The sequence below is a fragment of the Hibiscus syriacus genome, unplaced genomic scaffold (genome assembly GCF_006381635.1).
Source record: "Hibiscus syriacus cultivar Baekdansim isolate YM2019G1 unplaced genomic scaffold, ASM638163v2 tig00111331_pilon, whole genome shotgun sequence".
NCBI lineage: Eukaryota > Viridiplantae > Streptophyta > Magnoliopsida > Malvales > Malvaceae > Hibiscus > Hibiscus syriacus.
This window is the reverse complement of record NW_024063060.1, coordinates 6133-25758: the sequence shown is the minus strand read 5'-3', so window position 1 is coordinate 25758 and position 19626 is coordinate 6133. Positions and strand designations below refer to the sequence as shown.

The 19626-nt window shown below is 34.3% G+C and overlaps 1 protein-coding gene and 1 pseudogene across 6 annotated transcripts; one reads left to right on the top strand and one right to left on the bottom strand.

The window, feature by feature from the left end:
- The first annotated feature begins 2077 nt into the window (after positions 1-2077).
- LOC120158864 lies at positions 2078-7053 on the top strand (annotated as a pseudogene).
- A 1634-nt stretch (positions 7054-8687) lies between these two features.
- Positions 8688-12664, bottom strand: LOC120158848 (transcription factor bHLH49-like). Of its 6 annotated transcripts, XM_039169579.1 has the most exons (10): positions 12357-12662; positions 12102-12187; positions 10744-11702; positions 10440-10658; positions 10287-10352; positions 10108-10176; positions 9851-9922; positions 9566-9766; positions 9353-9433; positions 8688-9269 (listed from the first exon to the last, which is right to left on the bottom strand). In XM_039169579.1, the coding sequence occupies exons 3-10, from the start codon at positions 11632-11634 to the stop codon at positions 9240-9242; spliced, it is 1629 nt and encodes a 542-aa protein (XP_039025510.1). In that variant the 5' UTR covers positions 11635-11702; positions 12102-12187; positions 12357-12662; the 3' UTR covers positions 8688-9239. The 6 variants fall into 6 exon arrangements, with proteins under 6 accessions (XP_039025510.1, XP_039025511.1, XP_039025512.1 ...); XM_039169580.1 differs by lacking the exon at positions 12102-12187; XM_039169581.1 differs by lacking the exon at positions 12102-12187 and having other exon boundaries at positions 8688-9270; positions 9347-9433; positions 12380-12662.
- Positions 12665-19626: the final 6962 nt, after the last annotated feature.

Here is a 19626-nt window from a genome sequence, read left to right as displayed (position 1 = left end):
CTAGTAAGCAGTTTATGATGTAAAAATGATGGAGCTCATTTTGCAGTTTCGGTTAAGTCGTAAGAGTCTGGCTGGAAACAACATTGCTGAACTCAAACTTGATGGTTGATGAAACACAACTAGAATCAGGAAGCCTCAACTCCATTGGAATTGAGAATACAAAGTTGCTGAAAAATATGATAGAGTTTCAAAAAGTAAGTTGTCACTTGGTTTGTTGAAACATGAGTGCATGTTTGTGCATAAATATATTGGACCAAGGAAGGTGTTTTCATAAGTTTAATGTGCATATTAGGAATGTGTTTGTTCAATATATTGCAACTAGTTTTAACTGTTACAATTATTTTTTGTGTACACGCCCGGATGGCGATGGCATATTAGTAGAACTTTATTATGCCGTGATATTTTGTATCGACATATGATTACAATATTTTTGATAACTTAATGTGAATATATTGTATGCAAATGGATTGCTTATATATAATATGATATATACATTTAGTATTATGAGGCATTAAATGTGATTTAGTTTGATTATTTGTCAATCTACAATATATATATATAATTTACGAAATACAATCACGACACACGAATGTGTCATCTTTTTTAATGATGTGTGTTTCAATGACACGCAATGTAAGTCATACATGCGTGCCATATATTTATGACACACAAATGTATGTCAAGCAGATTTATGACGGGGGCTTCAATGACGCACAATGTAAGTCATACATGCGTGTCATAAATTTATGACGCACAAATGTGTGTCATCTTAATTTATGACGGGGGCTTCAATGACGCGCAATGTAAGTCATACATGCGTGTCATAAATTTATGACGCACAAATGTGTGTCATCTTAATTTATGACAAGGACTTCAATGACGCACAATGTAAGCCATACATCCGCGTCATAAATGCGCGTCATAGATTTATGACACACAATTGCACGTCATAAAAAATTCATGTCGGTGGCTTCAACGACAGACATTTGTGTGTCATCCGCACCCATAGATGACGCGCAATGCGCGTCATTAAAGGGTATTTTTCTTGTAGTGTTATACACTAACGTACAAAATATATACATTACGTTATATATTTTAGACAAAGAATTGGTATTGACTCAATGATTGAGTACATACTTGGTTTCTTAAGTGACTGAAGTTTGAACCCTTTAGTTCTAATTTTCTTCGCTTTGTTTTTTTAACAAAGGGTGACACATGATTGGTGAAAAATAAATATATATTAAATTAAAATAAAGTTAGTCTTCACTTGAATGGTCAGTTGAATGATTAAATTTATTTTAATTTATTAAAAATACGATTAAATTGAGATAATATATAAATAATATAGATTAAATATATGATTAAATAAAAATATTTGACTCCCGTAAATGACAATTAACTCTCCGTGATCATATTTTATTAAAATAAAAACAAAAATAACTATATTTTATATCTTTAAAATAAAAAACAAAACAAAACATAAATATACTTATCAATCAGGTAGTTAACCCATATTTAATTATATTTGTTTTAAAAAGATATTTAAGTCTAAACTAACAGAATAAATCAACATTTTCCACTTCGAATTATTATTATTATTATTATTATTATTATTATTATTATTATTATTATATTATTATTATTATTATATTATTATTATTATTATTATTATTATTATTATTATTATTATTATTATTATTATTATTTATTATTATTATTATTATTATTATTATATTATATTATTATTATTATTATTATTATTATTATTATTATTATTATTATTATTATTATTATTATTATTATTATTATTATTATTATTATTATTATTATTATTATTATTATTATTATTATTATTATTATTATTATTATTATTATTATTATTATTATTATTATTATTATTATTATTATTATTATTATTATTATTGGATAACTTCGCAGTAGTAAGTTGCTGAAATAGGCGAATCTAAGCCTCACAGTTCCAAAAACAACAATTTGGCAATTACTAGACCCTCCTTAAATCCCCTCTAATCGGCAGGTTTTTTTTTTTTCTCTCTCAAAACCCAAAATTTTATCTTCTCCAAGGCTTTGTTTCATGGCTTCAATCCTAAGGACAAGCTTAGCTACTCCATCTTTAGCCTCTCTCCCTTTCACAAACCCCAACAAGCCTTAAATCTCATAAGAAGTTCCTTTCCACCTCCAAATGGCCTCACCAAGCCCTTCTCTTGCACTGGATTGAGATGGAAACTTGAGAAGACGAATAACCGGATAGTTGTTCGTTGTGAGGCTTCCGCAGTGGCTAAGAAAGAGGCCGAAGAGACCTCCGGTGAGAAATTTGAGTGCCAAGCCGAGGTGGGTTTCTTTTCCTTTTCCTTGGTGTGTGAAAATGAAGGAAAATTATTTTACTTAGTGTATTATGACACTTGAAAATTACACTTACTTTTATTGTTGGATGTAACTCTTGTTGGTTAAAGGTAGATGCTTGTTTATATTAAAGGGTTTTTATCCTCTATATTCTATTATGATTTTTTTTTCTAATTTACAAATGGTTGCAGGTTAGTCGCATGTTGGATTTGATTGTTCACAGTCTATACAACCATAAAGAGGTGTTATTGAGAGAGCTTGTAAGGTTAGCATATTTTCTTAAATGAAGACTCAGTTTTTGATTAAAATTTTTGGTTTCATAGACTTTGACTCATGGCTTTAGCCTAGAGATTAGGCAATTGACAAAGTTATATTTTGTGCTCCAGTAATGCGAGTGATGCTTTAGATAAGCTTAGTTTCTTGAGTGTGACTGAGCCCTCTCGGCTTGGAGATTCTGGAGAATTAGAGATTCGCATCAAACCTGATCCAGATAATGGGACTGTCACTATAACGTATGTTTTTCTATGACCTCTCTTCCTGGAAAAAATGATATGTAGGGGACTTTATTGAAAAATGAAATTAATTGTTTTTCAGAGACACGGGTATTGGAATGACAAAAGAAGAACTCATTGACTGTCTTGGAACAATTGCTCAAAGTGGTACTTCTAAATTTCTTAAGGCTCTTAAGGTAATGTCCTTTGTTATTTGTAAATAACTCTCTTTTTTATAAAATAAAGGAAATAGTATTTATTGATGCTTACTTAGAATCATATTATTTGTAGGAAAATAAGGATCTAGGGGCAGACAATGGTTTGATTAGTCAATTTGATGTTGGATTCTATTCTGCTTTTCTAGTTGCGGAGAAGGTATCGGGCTGTCCGCTTAATTGATAACTTACATTGTCATCTTCAGCTTCCCGTGGGAAACCTTTTCAGTCAATATTTTTCATGCGAGGTTTCTAACTGGGTTGGTCAGAGAAGCAATATGTTTGGGAAGCTGTTGCTGACAGTAGCTCCTATGTGATCAGGGAGGAAATGGATCCGGAAAAGCTTCTACCCTGTGGTACACAGATTACACTATATTTAAGGGTACTCTTATCTGTTCATTATATTTCCTCCTTTACATCCTATTTGAATGTATTTGCATTTTTATGTTTAAACATTAAGTGAATATATTAAATAGAATTAGGATTTTATTGTAGTGGTTACTTTTACAATTGCCTTAGAAGCTCCTGGTTCTTCAAATATACAATTCTTCTAAGTGCCATGTCTACAATATTATTCTCTTGCAGTCAGATGACAAGTATGAATTCTCGAATCCCAGCAAAATTCAGAATTTGGTGAAGATTTACTCCCAGTTTGTTTCTTTCCCAATCTACACTTGGCAAGAAAAATCAAGGACAGTTGAGGTTAGTGTGCATACCTATGTTCTAATTTGGATATTAGTTACTTCCTTCTCAACTGGTGCTTTAGGCACGTGGAATCAATTTGTGAAATCAAATGAATAGTTGTTCTCCACCCCCTTGTGACACCTTAGCTTATCTCATTGCTGATTCTGTCCCCCATGGATGGTTCAAGTTGTTTTGTTACTGGTTTAAAACATTTTCGTCTTGTTTGATTTTTGTAATTATAGATAAACACGGTTTGCATTATTTGTTATTTTAAAGGTGTTACTACCAGGTTTATTCTCTTCTTTTTTTTATAAGAAGTGGAGGCCTCGTTAAAAAACCCCCTTCATGAGGTGTTCCTTTATCAGCGGAATGAGGAAAAGAGTGCCTCAAAATTCATTAATAACTGAAAATTTACATAATGTTTAAAACAGCCAAGCCCCCTTACAAAGAACAACCCGAAACACTCAAACAAAACATCCTAAACTCAACAACAAAACTAACCAATACCAGCCTTAGCTAAGCTATCAGCCTCTATATTATCTGTTCTATCAACCAATCTGATAACACCCTCCAAGTCTCTTAACATGAAAGCAATATCCTTCACTAGATTTAGATAAACAACAGGACATCTATCTAAATTCTTTACCCAATCCACTGCTAGTTTACTATCAGATTCAACAATCCACCGAGTCTTGAACCTCTGAAGAATAGAATCAAAGAAAATTAAATCCCTCTTAATGGCTAAAAGCTCCATCAAAGTAGGAGGACTTGGACCCGCAGCTTCTTGGAAAGAACCCTTCATCTCGCCAACCTCATTTCTTAATAAACCACCTGTACCACTCTTTCGCCAATCTACACAAACAGTTGCATCCGCATTCAATTTTAGAAAACCCTTTGGAGGGGGAACCCAAGACACGATATTATGAATCGAATTTCTGGAAGAAGAGCATAAATCTCCAATAGAGGTATCACAAATGAGAGAGTCCTTAGTAATAGCAACTTCCTTGAACTTAGCTAAGAACCAAGAAGCTAGCCTGAATCTAGCCATGAAAAATAGCTCAATCTGATCTAAGCTCCTTCCTTAAAACACAATGGCATTTCTGAATTTCCAAATAGTCCAAAGAACTACTCCCGGAATAAAGGACCAAATAGAAGAATAAGGCCCAAATCATTCCAAGCTAGTAAAAAGCTTTGAGCATTATCATGAAGAGTTGCTCTGTTTTGTTATAAGCACATCAATTCAGAGCTCATTGAAAAATATCTCTTAATCATTCTTTACTATGTTTTATCTTTGAGCATGTAGAAGAGGAAGAACCACAAGAAGGAGAAGAAGTAAAGCCAGAGGTAACTGTGCCATTGCTTTCTGATATAATTGTTGCTGGCAATTTGTTAGCAAAACTATCTTCTCAGCAAACATGGTTTTATTGTTGGCTTATGAGATTGTTGACGGGGTGTGAAGAAAAAGAAGACAACTAAAACTGAGGAGTATTGGGACTGGGAATTAGCAAACGAAACAAAACCGATATGGGTGAGTTTTTCTTCTGTCTGCTAACTATATACAGTTTAAGATGCTCTTTTTCTTAAGAATTTTACTTTATTTTACATATAATTTATTGTTATATACCATTATTTATGTTTTCTGTGGGGTCTGTTGTAGATGCGAAATCCTAAGGAAGTTGAAAAAGATGAGTACAATGAATTCTACAAGAAGACTTTCAACGAATTCTTGGATCCCCTTGGATACACACTTCACTACTGAGGTATGAATGCAGTTGTTTATGCACTGTATTCCTATGCGTAACTAGAGTCATTAAAGTTTCTTTAAAAATCATGCAGGGTGAGGTGGAGTTTAGGAGTGTTCTGTACATTCCTGGCATGGGATACCATAAATAATTAAATATCAACTAGAGGGAATACTCGAATTTGTTGTTATACCAGGTGATGAAGATGAGGTAAACGAGAGGGAAACCAAACAATAATTCAATCTTCTATGTGATCGGATAAAGCAACAACTGGGAGACAAGGTGGCCAAAGTCCAAATTTCGAAGCGACTAAGTTCATCTCGTTGTGTCCTTGTTTCTGACAAGTTCGGACGGTTGGCTAACATGGAAAGGTGAGAGGTTTTATGTTATTTATCTATCCATAAGTCATAAACATACATTAAATCATTCCTCGACTCATATAGTGAATTCATTGTGTAGGTTGATGAAAGCACAAGCGCTTGGAGATACAGCAAGTTTGGAGTTCATGAGGGAAGGAGGATCCTGGAGATTAATCCAGATCATCCAATCATTAAAGACTTGAATGTAAGAGCATTTCAGTTAAAACTTGATTGAAGATATTCTAGTGTAGCATTCTTTCAACAATGTTTATTTTTTAATGTTGTGACTTGTGATGAAACAGTTGAAACATATCTTCTGACCATAGCAACCCAAGAAAGTACAAAGAATGGCAGCATTACACTTAACTATATTAGTCCTGATTACTACTATGTATATAATTAATATGAGATGTAGTAATAGCACTAATGAGATATGTGCCCCTGATACAACAGAGAAGCCGTTGTACTTTGTTTAAGCTGTAGTGGTGGTCAAAATGTTGATTGCTAGAAATCTACTATTACAGAAATGTTGATATACTTGCTGTTCTTGTTATATTGTTTCTTCTATGACGGCTATAAGGTTTATTCACCTTGCAGGCTGCATGCAAGAATGCACCCGAAAGCAGTGATGCCAAGAGAGCTGTTGACTTGTTATATGATACAGCATTGATCTCCAGTGGCTTTTCTGTAAGTGGACAGGATCATTTATTTTGAAAATTTTTGCAGACATTTAATTAACGTATTATTCTTAATGTCCTCTTCATCATGCAGCCTGACAGCCCTGCTGAGTTGGGTGGCAAGATTTACGAGATGATGGCAATGGCACTCGGAGGGAGATGGGGTAGATCAGAGGATGAGGATGAAGTAGAAGCATCAGAAACTAGTGCTGCTGAAAGTGCTTCTGAAACAGATACGAGTGCAGGTGAAGGAAGTTCAGAGAAAAAAGTTATTGAGCCATCGGAAGTAAGGACAGAAAGTGATCCTTGGCAAGAATAAAACTGTCTGTAAACTTTAGATAAAAATTTCAACATAAAAATCCAGGATAAAAGAGCAAGGGAAAAGAAAATGTGAGTAGGGTTGGGGAAGGTAAGGAGATTAGTGATAATGGCTCCTGGCTGTTCCTATGGATGGAAGTTAATTATACGTGACGATTTTGAAGCATTTAATAAAAGTTTTGCTTTATGAGTTGCTGTTTTTCGTTCATCCACTTAAATTTCGTTTCAATATAAAATGACTGTTTCTGACTCCATAGCCAGGAAATACTCGAATTTATTTATTTATTGAAAGAAAACTCATACAGAACAACCATATATATAATTTATGTACTTATTTTTATATTAACCCTATATATAGAATTACTTTTGGTCGTCTCAGTGTTACTACGCTATAATCCAAATAAAGAAGTCATTTAGGGTGGGACGAAATTAAAGACATTAAGACAATTATGGCTTTATTACATGAACATAAAAATTTTTAAAGCAGGACGGCAGGATAAAGTTGGCATTGTAAACATTGTTTTCAACGTCCGAATCACCTTCCCGTGCTGTCAGCATCCTTTTTTATCGTCTTCAAGCAATTTGTGAGATTAACATATAACCTGTAGCTATTGTCTACTTGTTTCCATTAACGCCTGTGAACCAATGAATCTATGAAAGCCATTGAATTTCATCAAAAGCTTAACGTTTCGGCATATTATTCTATGCTTTCAGTTCATAAATGACAAACCAAAACTACCAAATCGAATTGAGTTTCTTTTCTGTAAGTTTAGCCTCAATTCACAAGTCATCGTTATAGTAGTATTTTCTTAAGTCATCTTTCGCATAAAGAATGAGATATGATCAAAGCTCCACATGAGCATATTTAAACAGATCGTAGCATTATACAGGTGAATCATTCTCAGTTTCAACAGACAATGGCTTCTTTCTCGATAGAAGATTTTGTTGGTGATGGGGTTCCCAAGGCATTGCTTCCAAAGCTTTTGGAAGAAGGTTGGGATGACGTCCCAACTTTAAAGATGATGAATTCAGATGACATGGATGAAATCAACATGACACAGCATCAAAATACTTGATGCACTAGGAATCCAAATGTTTGCAGTTCTTCATGAACATATGGAATTAGAGGTAAGTTGTACTCTTTATTCAAAATATTTCTCCAATAAACCTTTTTTTCTCTCAGATATATCAACTTTTGATTCAGGTAAACGACTTTTGGCCACGCTATTCGGGTGGAGTTGTGATCTTGGATCGTACAATGGGATTCTTCAAAGTTCTTGGAGGTGGGAATTACTTAAAGACAAGTTTCTATCAGGATTTTTATTCAATCCCCGGGCAATTGCAAACTATAAACGTGCAAAAGCTATAGGAATAGACCAAAATTTTAAAGGAAAAGGTGAAATCAAAGGTGGCCTTTTTATAATTGGTCAAGGAGGAACTGGACCGGCTTCAGTTTATAAAGAGAAATTCTGGTGATTGGGCTCCTGTTGATGAAGTTGTAGAGATATGTGCTAGGTTACAGGTAAATTGTTTATGATCTCTGCGATTCCGAATCATGGTATTGTTTATTATCATCCAATTATTGCAAATCAACCGTTTCTTCATCATGTTGCAGAATCAACAGCATGAACAAGGAGATTCTAGCAAATCACCAGAAGAATAATATTCATACAATAGATTTACATCTCATATCTTCGGGAGTATCAGATTTGCATGTCAAATTCAATGTTAAATTTAAATGAGGACATGACAGGTAAAGGATAAGACACTTAAATCGTTTATTCGGACATCTTTCCATGATTTCTTGTCCCATGCTTAAATGCTACAGATATCTATGGAAGAAAAAAAAAATCTGCTTGTTAAAGGAATCAATCTTCAGATAAATTCCAGTGTTTGAATTTGGTCATATATGCAACCATATCTTAGATTACAGAAGAGATTCATCTAAGATAATACCAGATAAAAGCATATAACTCCTATATCACAAAAACTTCCCATAATCAATCTATACATTCTAATCCACCTTACCTCGGACTAGGGCACCGATGCATTCCCATGATCAAAGGAGTTCCATATCCCTCCATTATCTAATGCTCAAAAAGCATGAAAATGAAATTCATCCCACCATACAGTCAAGGAACCTCGGCCATGATAGGAATATGGTGACAGCATATGTTTTATACTTGACCTTCGAGAGACCATGCAGTTAAGGAACCTTGAGCACGTTATGTGAATGGTGACAGCATATGTTTATACTTTAACCTTCGAAAGAGTGGTTTGCATTCCCTTGGTTACCTTCAAGAATGCTGGCACACATATATATAGCAAGTAATGGGGATATAATGAAATGCCTGGCATGGAGTCAAAGATCCTTAAGAGAAGGATCGAAGTTCTAGTTCTGTATTACCGGATGGTCATGGCCCTGCAAAAACATTAGATAATTTTAATCAGATTGGACGACATTTGGCCCATGAGATGGGAGATTAATAAAAGCGTGTAATATACATTAAGGCTGTCAGAAGGAGCACTGGTTCCATAGTTCATTTGAACAACATTGTGGAGCTCGTCCTCCCATGAATTCAAGAGCTAGAATCAAAGTGTATAGACAGTTAAATTTGTAATGTTCATGAATCGTGATGTTAAGAAGATAAAATAGGTTTATTATATTGTTAACCCTTTAAAAAGATGTCAAAAGACATAAAGAAAATGAAGGCAAACCTGATTGGGCTCCTTTAATCCTCCAGTCATCGATGTTAATTGAGAACTAAGAGATCTACGAATAACATCAGCATCATTCCCTGTAACATGAAGAGCAGTTTGAACAAGTCCAGGTTGAGACGGGTGCCATGAAGCATAACCAACAGATAAATCCGGAGAAAACCCCGGAGTGGAAGAAGGGCCAGCTCGAGATTGAATAATCTGTACATCAATGAAGAAGCTTTTGATGTGTTAGATGACACATGAACACATGAAGGTTGCTAAATCTATGCTTGACCAACTTACATCTTTTGCAAGAAGCCCTTCGATATTAAAATCCAGCCTGGGGTTAACTGTAGCAAGTTTCATCGACAAAAACTGCAAAAGGGAAGAACTTGATATACTACCAATTCACAAGGCTGTAACAATATTTACATCAATCCAGAACAAAGTTCACTAATTACTTAAACTGAAGTATCTACAATTCCATCATCACCAATTACACAAGATTACTAGGGAACAAGAAGCTTGAAAAACCAAAGTTGTAAATTCTGCTCCAATACCTCAACCTGCCGCTGAAGTGACTGCACATAATTGATGATTTCATCAAGCATCACTGCCTTTCCTGTAACCTGAAAGAACCAATGAATTCCCACACAATAAATTACAATATCTGTTGTGAATACTGCTGAAAATTCAATATGGTTATACTCCCCAAGCTATAGGGTCCAAGTTATCACACCTTGCTGCAACCAGGTACAAGGTCCTGAAGAAAATTCATCCTTTCACTGATCTTTTCTCTTCTTACCTGAAGTGATAACCAATTAACTCCAATCTAAACAAGATCGATGATCTAATATTTGCTATTTCAAAGAGTATTCTATATAAAATTTACCCTTTCCGCAAGACTGTGACTGTTTGTTGCCTGGCCTCGTCGGGCTCTCACATGGATGTATTCTTCTTTTGGTGGGTGAGAAGCTGGAGACACTTTCTTCCCTGTATTCTTATTGGCACTTGTAGTTTGCTTCTGGTCTCCCTTTTGTTGCTTTTCAGCACCATACTTTGCTGCCTCGGTTGGGGGTTGGCCTCCCTTAGCTTGATCAATCTCAGCATCCTGCCATAAACTTAGTAATCAAAACTTCAACTATAAACAAAAGTGTACAATGGATTGATGAAACAATCGGTGAACAACTTTTTACCTGTAAACTCCTTTTTCTTTTCATCCCACTAAGACCCTTAGCAGAAGGTTCACCACCTGTACCATCCAATGAAGATGGTTCATCTTGACCTCCTTCACGACTGCTAAACTCAGCCTTGTCGGACTCATTACCAGAACCGCCAGTTCCTTGTTTTGCTTCTTCGTTGGCTGGCACAAGGCTTCTACTTCTCTCATTCCTGAGAGGGCTTTCTTTAGCCCGATTCTCAACTTGCAGACAAGCATCTCTAGTAGCTTCAGGGACATTCAACTTAATTTTCTGAGATTCCACGCCAGATACTGATTTCATCTCATTGGCTGAGAAGATATGTTCATGTACCGGAATCAATCCCACACCTCTAGTATACAGGCCCACAGATTCAGGCATACCAAAAGGGCTGACTATATCACTAAAATTCCCCCCACTAAAGCTCGAGAACCTGGCAGCACGTTCGATGAAAGCAGAATCAGCTGGCAACTGTGATAGACTCTGTGGTAAAATCATATTCGTATTGGGTAAAAGAAAGCTCCCTTTCAACGTTGCAGCATTCCAATCCATATCAAATGGTATATCAATGCTACTTCTCAAAGTGGTAAGAGTACCTTTCCCATTTTTTGAAGAGCTTGCACCATGTTGTATATTGATGCCACAAAACCCCAAGTTCTGTGAACTAGATGGGTGTTCCCGAATGTTCGAACCGAATGAGTCTGCCACCGAAGCACATGAAGAATCAATAGCCAATAGATTACCACTACGAACTAAACTCATACCAGCACTTGTAAGATTGGCACCAACAAATTGCCAATCCGATGACATAGCAGGTGCCTGGTAGTTTATGCTATTCTCATTCCTGTTCTCTAGCCCATATTTATGGTTTTCGCCTATATCATCCATCCCTCTTTCAACAAGAGTAGAAGAAGAAAATTGGGTCTAATCCTTTCTCCACAATTATGTTTGAACACCTTGCCAACAACAGTTCAAAAGTTAGGCTGATCAAAAGAAATTAAGCCTTAAAAAATTGACCATTACCTAAATACACACCCTTAAATGCTATAAGATGATTGAATAAAGATCCAACACCATAAAAGAGAAAGGTAGAAAGGAACAAGAATAAACAAATCACATGGGAAAACGATTTAAGCCTTTGACATAACATTAAAACAGATTAACTTTAACAGTAAGCTTCAACCTAAGTCTACTAAGAGACTGAAAACTTACAATACAAAGAAGATATAGTCCTAGAAAAGCTGAAATTCACCCACCCCAAAAGAAAGCTATAGAAACTGCTCATTAATGAACCCCCAAACCCACAAACTGAAACAGACAATATCCAAAGCAACAACTGGAAAATTGGAAAGTACCTGAATTTGCAAAAAGCAAAAGAAGAAATGCTTTCCCCAAGACAAAAAAAGATGGAACAGAACAGAAAAAGGAAGTTCAAAGAAGGCTGCAAGAAAAGAAAAATTAAAAAAGTCTACTAGAAGCAATCAATCAAACTAGGAAAAAGAACAATGATTTCGGTACAATAAATAAAGTCACTCATTCAAAACCCTAGTCAAGAGTTTTAGCAGAGAAAACCCAGAAAAAGAGATAGATAGATGAGGAGAGAAAGATACCCATTTTCAGATTCCATGCTTACTTTTTTGTACTCTCTCGTTCAAGGCCCTCTTTTTTCAAAAACACGGTAACGCACACAAAAGTTAACGTTTTTCAATGAATTTGAGCTATCTCTTTTCCTTTGCTTTCTGCTCAGTAACAGAGCAACTCTGCAACAGAACAGTCAAAAAAAAGAACCAGAGAAGAAAAAGTAATAAAGGAGAAACCTTTATTACTTCAGAATCTAGATTTAAGAGTGAGAAAATAAAAGGGTACTTGTCTATTTTTTAACAAGAGAGGAATGAAAGGCAAAGGTCCAGCATTTATATCCCACGCTCGCATTAAAAAGAGAGCTCTTTGATCATTAACCACCGCCACTGCGCCACTGCCAAAAACAAAAATCAATGCTTAATTGTAGATTTTAGTTATAATTATACCCGTTTGATCTAGCAACTGACACTGCCAACTCTCGTCAAGTATTTTTCTTCTCTTATTGTTTTGATTATAAAATATCTTGGGAGAAGAGCTTCAAGATTTTTAATGGAGTTTTGTCTGAAATCTCATTTTCACACTTTTGTACAGATTTAAATACACATACGGGAATGTCTCAGGAAATGCGGGTTAATATACGGTTAATATACAGTATTACCGGATACATTAAAATGTATTTAATAAATTCGGTTTAGCGGTACCTATTATGTTGACAACTAATAATATTTTAGGTAGAAAATATGAAAAACTATTAAAAAATTTGGTAACCGGTAAACTTTGGTTATCGGTAAGTATCTATCCTTTTTATAAAAGTGTCCATACTTTTAACATATCAAGTAAATTTTACCGGTTTTGTCATAATGAATCTGGTTTTGTCATATTTTTACCTGTTATATTGTAAATTATCTATCCTTTTTATAAAAGTGTCCATACTTATTTCACTGTGAAAATATATTTATTATTATCTTTAGTTAATATTGTTAAATTTAAAATCTAAATAATATTTTATAAAATATCAAAACAATCAAATAATTTTGTGTAAATGAAATTATTAAATTAATATTGTAGGTGGAAAACATGAAACACTATTAAAAAAAATTGAAACATAAATTACATAACTTTCAAAAAAGTATATATCATTTTTATAAAAGTGTCCATACTTATTTCACTGTTGAAAACATATTTATTATTATATTTGGTTAATATTGTTAAATTTAAATTCTAAATAATATTTTATAAAATATCAAAACAATCAAATAAAATTTTGTGTAAATTAAATTATTAAATTAATATTGTAGGTGGAAAACATGAAACACTATTAAATAAATTGAAACATAAATTACATAACTTTAAAAGCAGTTATAAATCCTAAAAAGTGTCGATACTTTTAAAAAATATATCGATCCAAAACGATATACCATGTAAAAATATGATAAAACCGGTAACAAAATGATAAAACCGGTAAATTTAAAAGTGTCGATACGTTATATAAGGATCGACACTTTGTGAATTTAAAAGAGAAGCAGTTATAGCGCCTATAATGTGTCGATACTTTAAAAAAATATATCGATCCACAACGATATAACAGGTAAAAATATGATAAAACCGGTATCAAAATGATAAAACCGGTAAAATGATACCGGATATATTGAAAGTGTCGATACTTTCGTAAGTACGTGTAATAAATTATCGACACTTTCAAAGAAATAGGTAATTATCCTTTCGAAAGTATCGACACCTGACATAAAAGTATCGACACTTTGTATTTGTATCGATTAAATATAAATAACATATCCGATGAAAATATAAAGGCCATAGCTAAATATCCTCTGAAAAAAGATAGAACGGACGAGTTTTTGAAATCGAAGAGTAATTGTTGCTGCATTTCAGAAGGCGTTTCTAAAGCGAAGTTTGTTTGTTTGTTGCTGCAGTCGAATCGAAAAGTATGTTGTTGAAACCCTAATTTTTAATTATTACAGTAATCGCGATAGGGTTTTTTATGTGTTGTTTGGGGTTTTGGAGTAAGGAAGCATTTGGGACCGATTGCAGGTAGAAATAGATATTCAAGGAAAAATATAAATATCGATACTTTTATTAAATATTATAGGTAGAAAATGATATTATAGGTTGTATAAATGTGCCGACACATTTTGGTGTGGCCATTCAAATTCTTTTGAAGAAAACCGTTTTACCACAAGAGTAGTTATCTATATTTGTATATTGAAAAGTGTATGTAACAAAATAATTTGATTTGCGTAAACTGATATATGAAGGAAAAATGGAGTCAATGGGTTGGAAAATTGTTGGTGGAGCAGATGACTTTGAAATTGAGGCCGAGACTCGAAAGCAACCAAAGGGTGGATATATGTACTTCTAGTAAGTATCAATGTCTTTTTGTTATTATTGTTGAAATGGTAATTGGATTAAAGTATCGATAAACTTTAAATTGATTACAAATTTTAAATGTTAACAGTATGGCCGAATGCAAAAGGATGAAGGGAGATGGCACACAGAGCGGTTCGGTATGTAAAATGAAATTGACATTGAGTAGTATTAGTATTTAGTGTTAATGTATTGATTAAGAAACGTTTATGTTTAATATTAGGTGAAAAAAGATGTGAGGTCCAAATGGAATTCAATGAGTGATGCTGAAAAGGAACCTTACATCACACAGTCAAGGAATGATAGTAAAGAATACAAAGAACGGAGGAAAGCACATGAAAATAAGGTATTCATTAAACTTGTAAATACGTTGATACAAATATATAAGAACTATAACATTATATATTGTTAAAAAATGTAGGAAGTGTCGACAAGATGCAGCATTAAAAGGGTGAATTTATTAATTAAACACCTTAAGGAGAAGGGTCAGTTGAATGTGCTGGGAGAAATAAGTTTTGGATCGTTGATCGGAGTAAGGGATCGACCTATTCGGAGGGAATTGTGTCGATCCTTGATGGCACAATTTGACGTCAGTCAATGTATGGCTAAGTATGGTGATTATTCATTCCCTCTGGGGGTATCGACTGCTGCAGCCGTATTGGGGGTACAAAACAAAGGCAAAGTGTTATAGAAGTCTGTAGGAGTAAGAACTGGAAAGCACTTGCCTCCAAATATGGTTTGAATCATAAGGTGACATATGCTGAAGTTGAAGAGGATATCAAAAGTGGATCTTACTGGGGGGATGAGCTGAAGGCCCGAGTTCTATTGTACCTTGTCGGGATATTTCTTTGTCCAACGGGTGATACGTCAACGAACAAGGAATATATGAAGCTCATTTGCGATGAAGGCTTGAAGGGTGAATTCAATTGGGCTGAATATATCCATTCGAGATTGATTGAATCAATCATCACCTTTAAAAAGGGCAGCCAGAGATACCTCAAATGGTGCATAGCAATCTTAGAGGTAAATGAGTTGAATCACTTTTTTGTGTTTTTATATAAAAATATAAATTTTATTATAAATGCAGGTTGCACTGTTCGATTTTTGGTCGGGCTGTGAGGCAGTGCCGGCTTATGAAAGAACCGGAGTGGCACACATCCGTGCATGGGGGAAGGAAGAGGTGGTTAGAGTGATGGTGAAGTTGAAGTTGGATAGAGGGAAGAAGCAAGAAATGGTAATAAATGTAATTAAATAATATAAGAATATAATCAATGTCTTACTATTGTAATTTAATTTTGAAGGTTATTGGCAAGGATGTAGAGGAGGCAGTGGAGGCAGAGAAGAAGAAAGGAGGGATGGTTGTATTGGGGGATGACGGTGAGTGGGACGACGGTGAAGCAAAACAGAGTAACTTCGACATTTTGATGTCTGAATTGGCTGATATCAAAAAAATCCAATTTGAAATCATGCAAAGACAATCAAGAGTCGAAGAGAAACTTGATCAAGTCGTAGAGAAACTCGAGAGAGTCGAAGATACACTCGAGAGGCATAAGGGGGTAGTGGAAGGAAAAATAGATGGAGTGGTGAAAGAAGTAGAGGTGTTGAGGGGTGAAGTGGTGAAAGAAGTTGGGGTGTTAAGGGGTGATATTAAGATGGTGACGGGAGAAAAATTTGAGGGAGTGGTGAAGGAGGTTGTGGATTTGAGGAGTGAACTTACGGGGGTGAAGGGGGTGGTTGATAAATACTCGGATGAAGGAGCTCAATTGAAGGGTGAAATAAAAGAGATGAAGAGCTATGTAGAAAAAAAGTACGATGAACTGAAAAATATGAAGAAGAAAAGAGGGAGGAGGAAGAAGAAGAGATGGAAGAAATGAGGAGGAAGGAAGTCGATGTCATTTATACACCGGAGAGTGTTATAGCAGCAGTTTTGGATTCGGAATGTCCTGCACCCCAGAAGAAGAAGAAGAAGGTAAGTGTAATAAAAGAATACTTAATTTGATTTTTATTATGTTGTTGTGACAAAAATTTGTATGCAAAATTGTAGGTTGAAAAAGCGGATATTCCAAGCGGAATTGATGACATCGAAGCTGCAATTTGTGATTATTTATGGAATAGCGAGTTAGAATCGGGGTAAGTGAAATATATTGTTTTGTGAGTGATATTTAAATATTTCATGACAACATATTAATCCTAATGATTCATACAGATATTCTGTAATATCAATGGGAAATCAATTCGCTACTGTATACGACGTTGCAACGTTGAAGCCTACGGAATGGGTTGGCGGTGTGGTAAGTAGAAAGTAGAAAATGTTAAAACTTATGAATATGTTCTGATGTGTAATTAATTTTGTTAGGTTATCGATTTGCTCGCCTGGACCATATGCTACGATTCTCAAAAGTCACTCCGGAGGATTGGCTACCTTCCATACCTCTTAGTGGTGAGTTAAATTAATAAATATTGAAAAGTAGTGTTATAGACGGTAAATTATAATGTTTGTTGCGTAATTACAGCAACAGGCGTTGGAAGCCAACAACAAAGAAAGTGTTGAGAGTATTTCTACCTTCTGGGGTGTCATATTGGATAACTATGTGAAATTCACCGACTGTGAGAAGGTAAGACACCATACCAATTGCAAATGATGTTTTCGGATATAGAATGTTGAATTTTGTCAAATTGGGTGTGAAATTTGTTGCAGATCATGATCACAATAAACTACCATAATTCACATTGGTATCTGTTGGTGTTGGATATGGTAGATCATGTTGTAACAATATATGATAGTATGTTTACAACTGAAGCAGCTAAACAGAGAGTGAAGGATGCTAAGAGATTGGTATGTATGTATGTATGAAAGGACATTATGTAAATTATAATGCATAATTTTTTGGTGCATAACTTCTTTATTTTAATGCAGATTAAAATATTAGATTCTTATAATAAGAAACGCATTTGGGTTGAGTCCTGTGGATCTCTAGGAAAGTATCCCTTGAAAAATTTCAAATTTGTGGAGCATAAGAAGAATAAGCAATTGAATGGGTATGAGATGTTATCACAAATAGAAAGCTTAATTTATGCAGTATTCATCATAATTGACATGTGTGGTTTTCAAATTTTGTAACAGATATGATTGCGGCATGTATGTGATGATGTGGATGGAATCGATCGGTTCTACAGGGGCAACTGGTGATTTTGTAAGTCGATAGAAAAAATCGTTTGTGGTAAAATTGTTAAAAGTCGTATATTGAATGTTGTAGTTGACAATACTTAACGTTCTGACAATTTGATTATAGGTTGTTGGAGACTGGGATCGATCGCGAGTATTAAACGATCTCGTAAGCCACAATCAAAATGAACGAAGACAGGAGATAACAAAAGCTGCAATATTACATAAGAATAACAAAAGAATGCAATGATGTAAATGTAGGGTTAATTTTGTATAAGATTTATAATTTTGTATACGATTTATATTTTCGTATGTGAATATAATTATGAATGAGATGAGAAAAGTTAGCAGTATGTGTTGTACATGTTTCTTATAACATTAAGGGTCATGTTGATACTTGGAAGTAAAAGGCAAATTTACAATATGGCCAAAAGGATGTAATTTTTCAATCTAACCGGTACAATTATACCGGTTTATGTGAGAATATGTCTAAATAATGTGTCGACACTAATATAGTTTGTGTCGATATTTTTTTTCCAGAATGAATGGAAAACAGGGTGCACCATAAAGTGTCGATCCATATATAAAAAGTGTCGATCCCAAAATCATCGAACCCAAAAGTATAATGTAATATGTAATTTTTCAATCTAACCGGTACAATTATACCGGTTTTATGTGAGAATATGTCTAAATAATATGTCGACACTAATATAGTTTGTGTCGATATTTATTTCCAGAATGAATGGAAAACAGGGTGCACCCATAAAGTGTCAATCCATATATAAAAAGTGTCGATCCCAAAATCATCGAACCCAAAAGTATAATGTAATATGTAATTTTTCAATCTAACCGGTACAATTATACCGGTTTTATGTGAGAATATGTCTAAATAATGTATCGACACTAATATAGTTTGTGTCGATATTTTTTTTCCAGAATGAATGGAAAACAGGGTGCACCATAAAGTGTCGATCCATATATAAAAAGTGTCGATCCCAAAATCATCGAACCCAAAAGTATAATGTAATATGTAATTTTTCAATCTAACCGGTACAATTATACCGGTTTTATGTGAGAATATGTCTAAATAATGTGTCGACACTAATATAGTTTGTGTCGATATTATTTCCAGAATGAATGGAAAACAGGGTGCACCATAAAGTGTCGATCCATATATAAAAAGTGTCGATCCCAAAATCATCGAACCCAAAAGTATAATGTAATATGTAATTTTCAATCTAACCGGTACAATTATACCGGTTTTATGTGAGAATATGTCTAAATAATGTGTCGACACTAATATAGTTTGTGTCGATATTTTTTTTCCAGAATGAATGGAAAACAGGGTGCACCATAAAGTGTCGATCCATATATAAAAAGTGTCGATCCCAAAATCATCGAACCCAAAAGTATAATGTAATATGTAATTTTTCAATCTAACCGGTACAATTATACGGTTTTATGTGAGAATATGTCTAAATAATGTGTCGACACTAATATAGTTTGTGTCGATATTTATTTCCAGAATGAATGGAAAACAGGGTGCACCCATAAAGTGTCGATCCATATATAAAAAGTGTCGATCCCAAAATCATCGAACCCAAAAGTATAATGTAATATGTAATTTTTCAATCTAACCGGTACAATTATACCGGTTTTATGTGAGAATATGTCTAAATAATGTGTCGACACTAATATAGTTTGTGTCGATACTAATTTAAATATCAAGTGTTTTCCACCGTTTACGATAT

Coding starts and splice junctions, on each gene's coding strand:
- LOC120158848 (XM_039169579.1), bottom strand. CDS start 11,634: ATGGATGATATAGGCGAAAACCATAAATATGGGCTAGAGAACAGGAAT. Junction 9,923..10,107: donor CACTTCAGCGGCAGGTTGAG/GTATTGGAGCAG, acceptor TCCCTTTTGCAG/TTTTTGTCGATGAAACTTGC. Junction 9,767..9,850: donor AAGGGCTTCTTGCAAAAGAT/GTAAGTTGGTCA, acceptor ATTGATGTACAG/ATTATTCAATCTCGAGCTGG.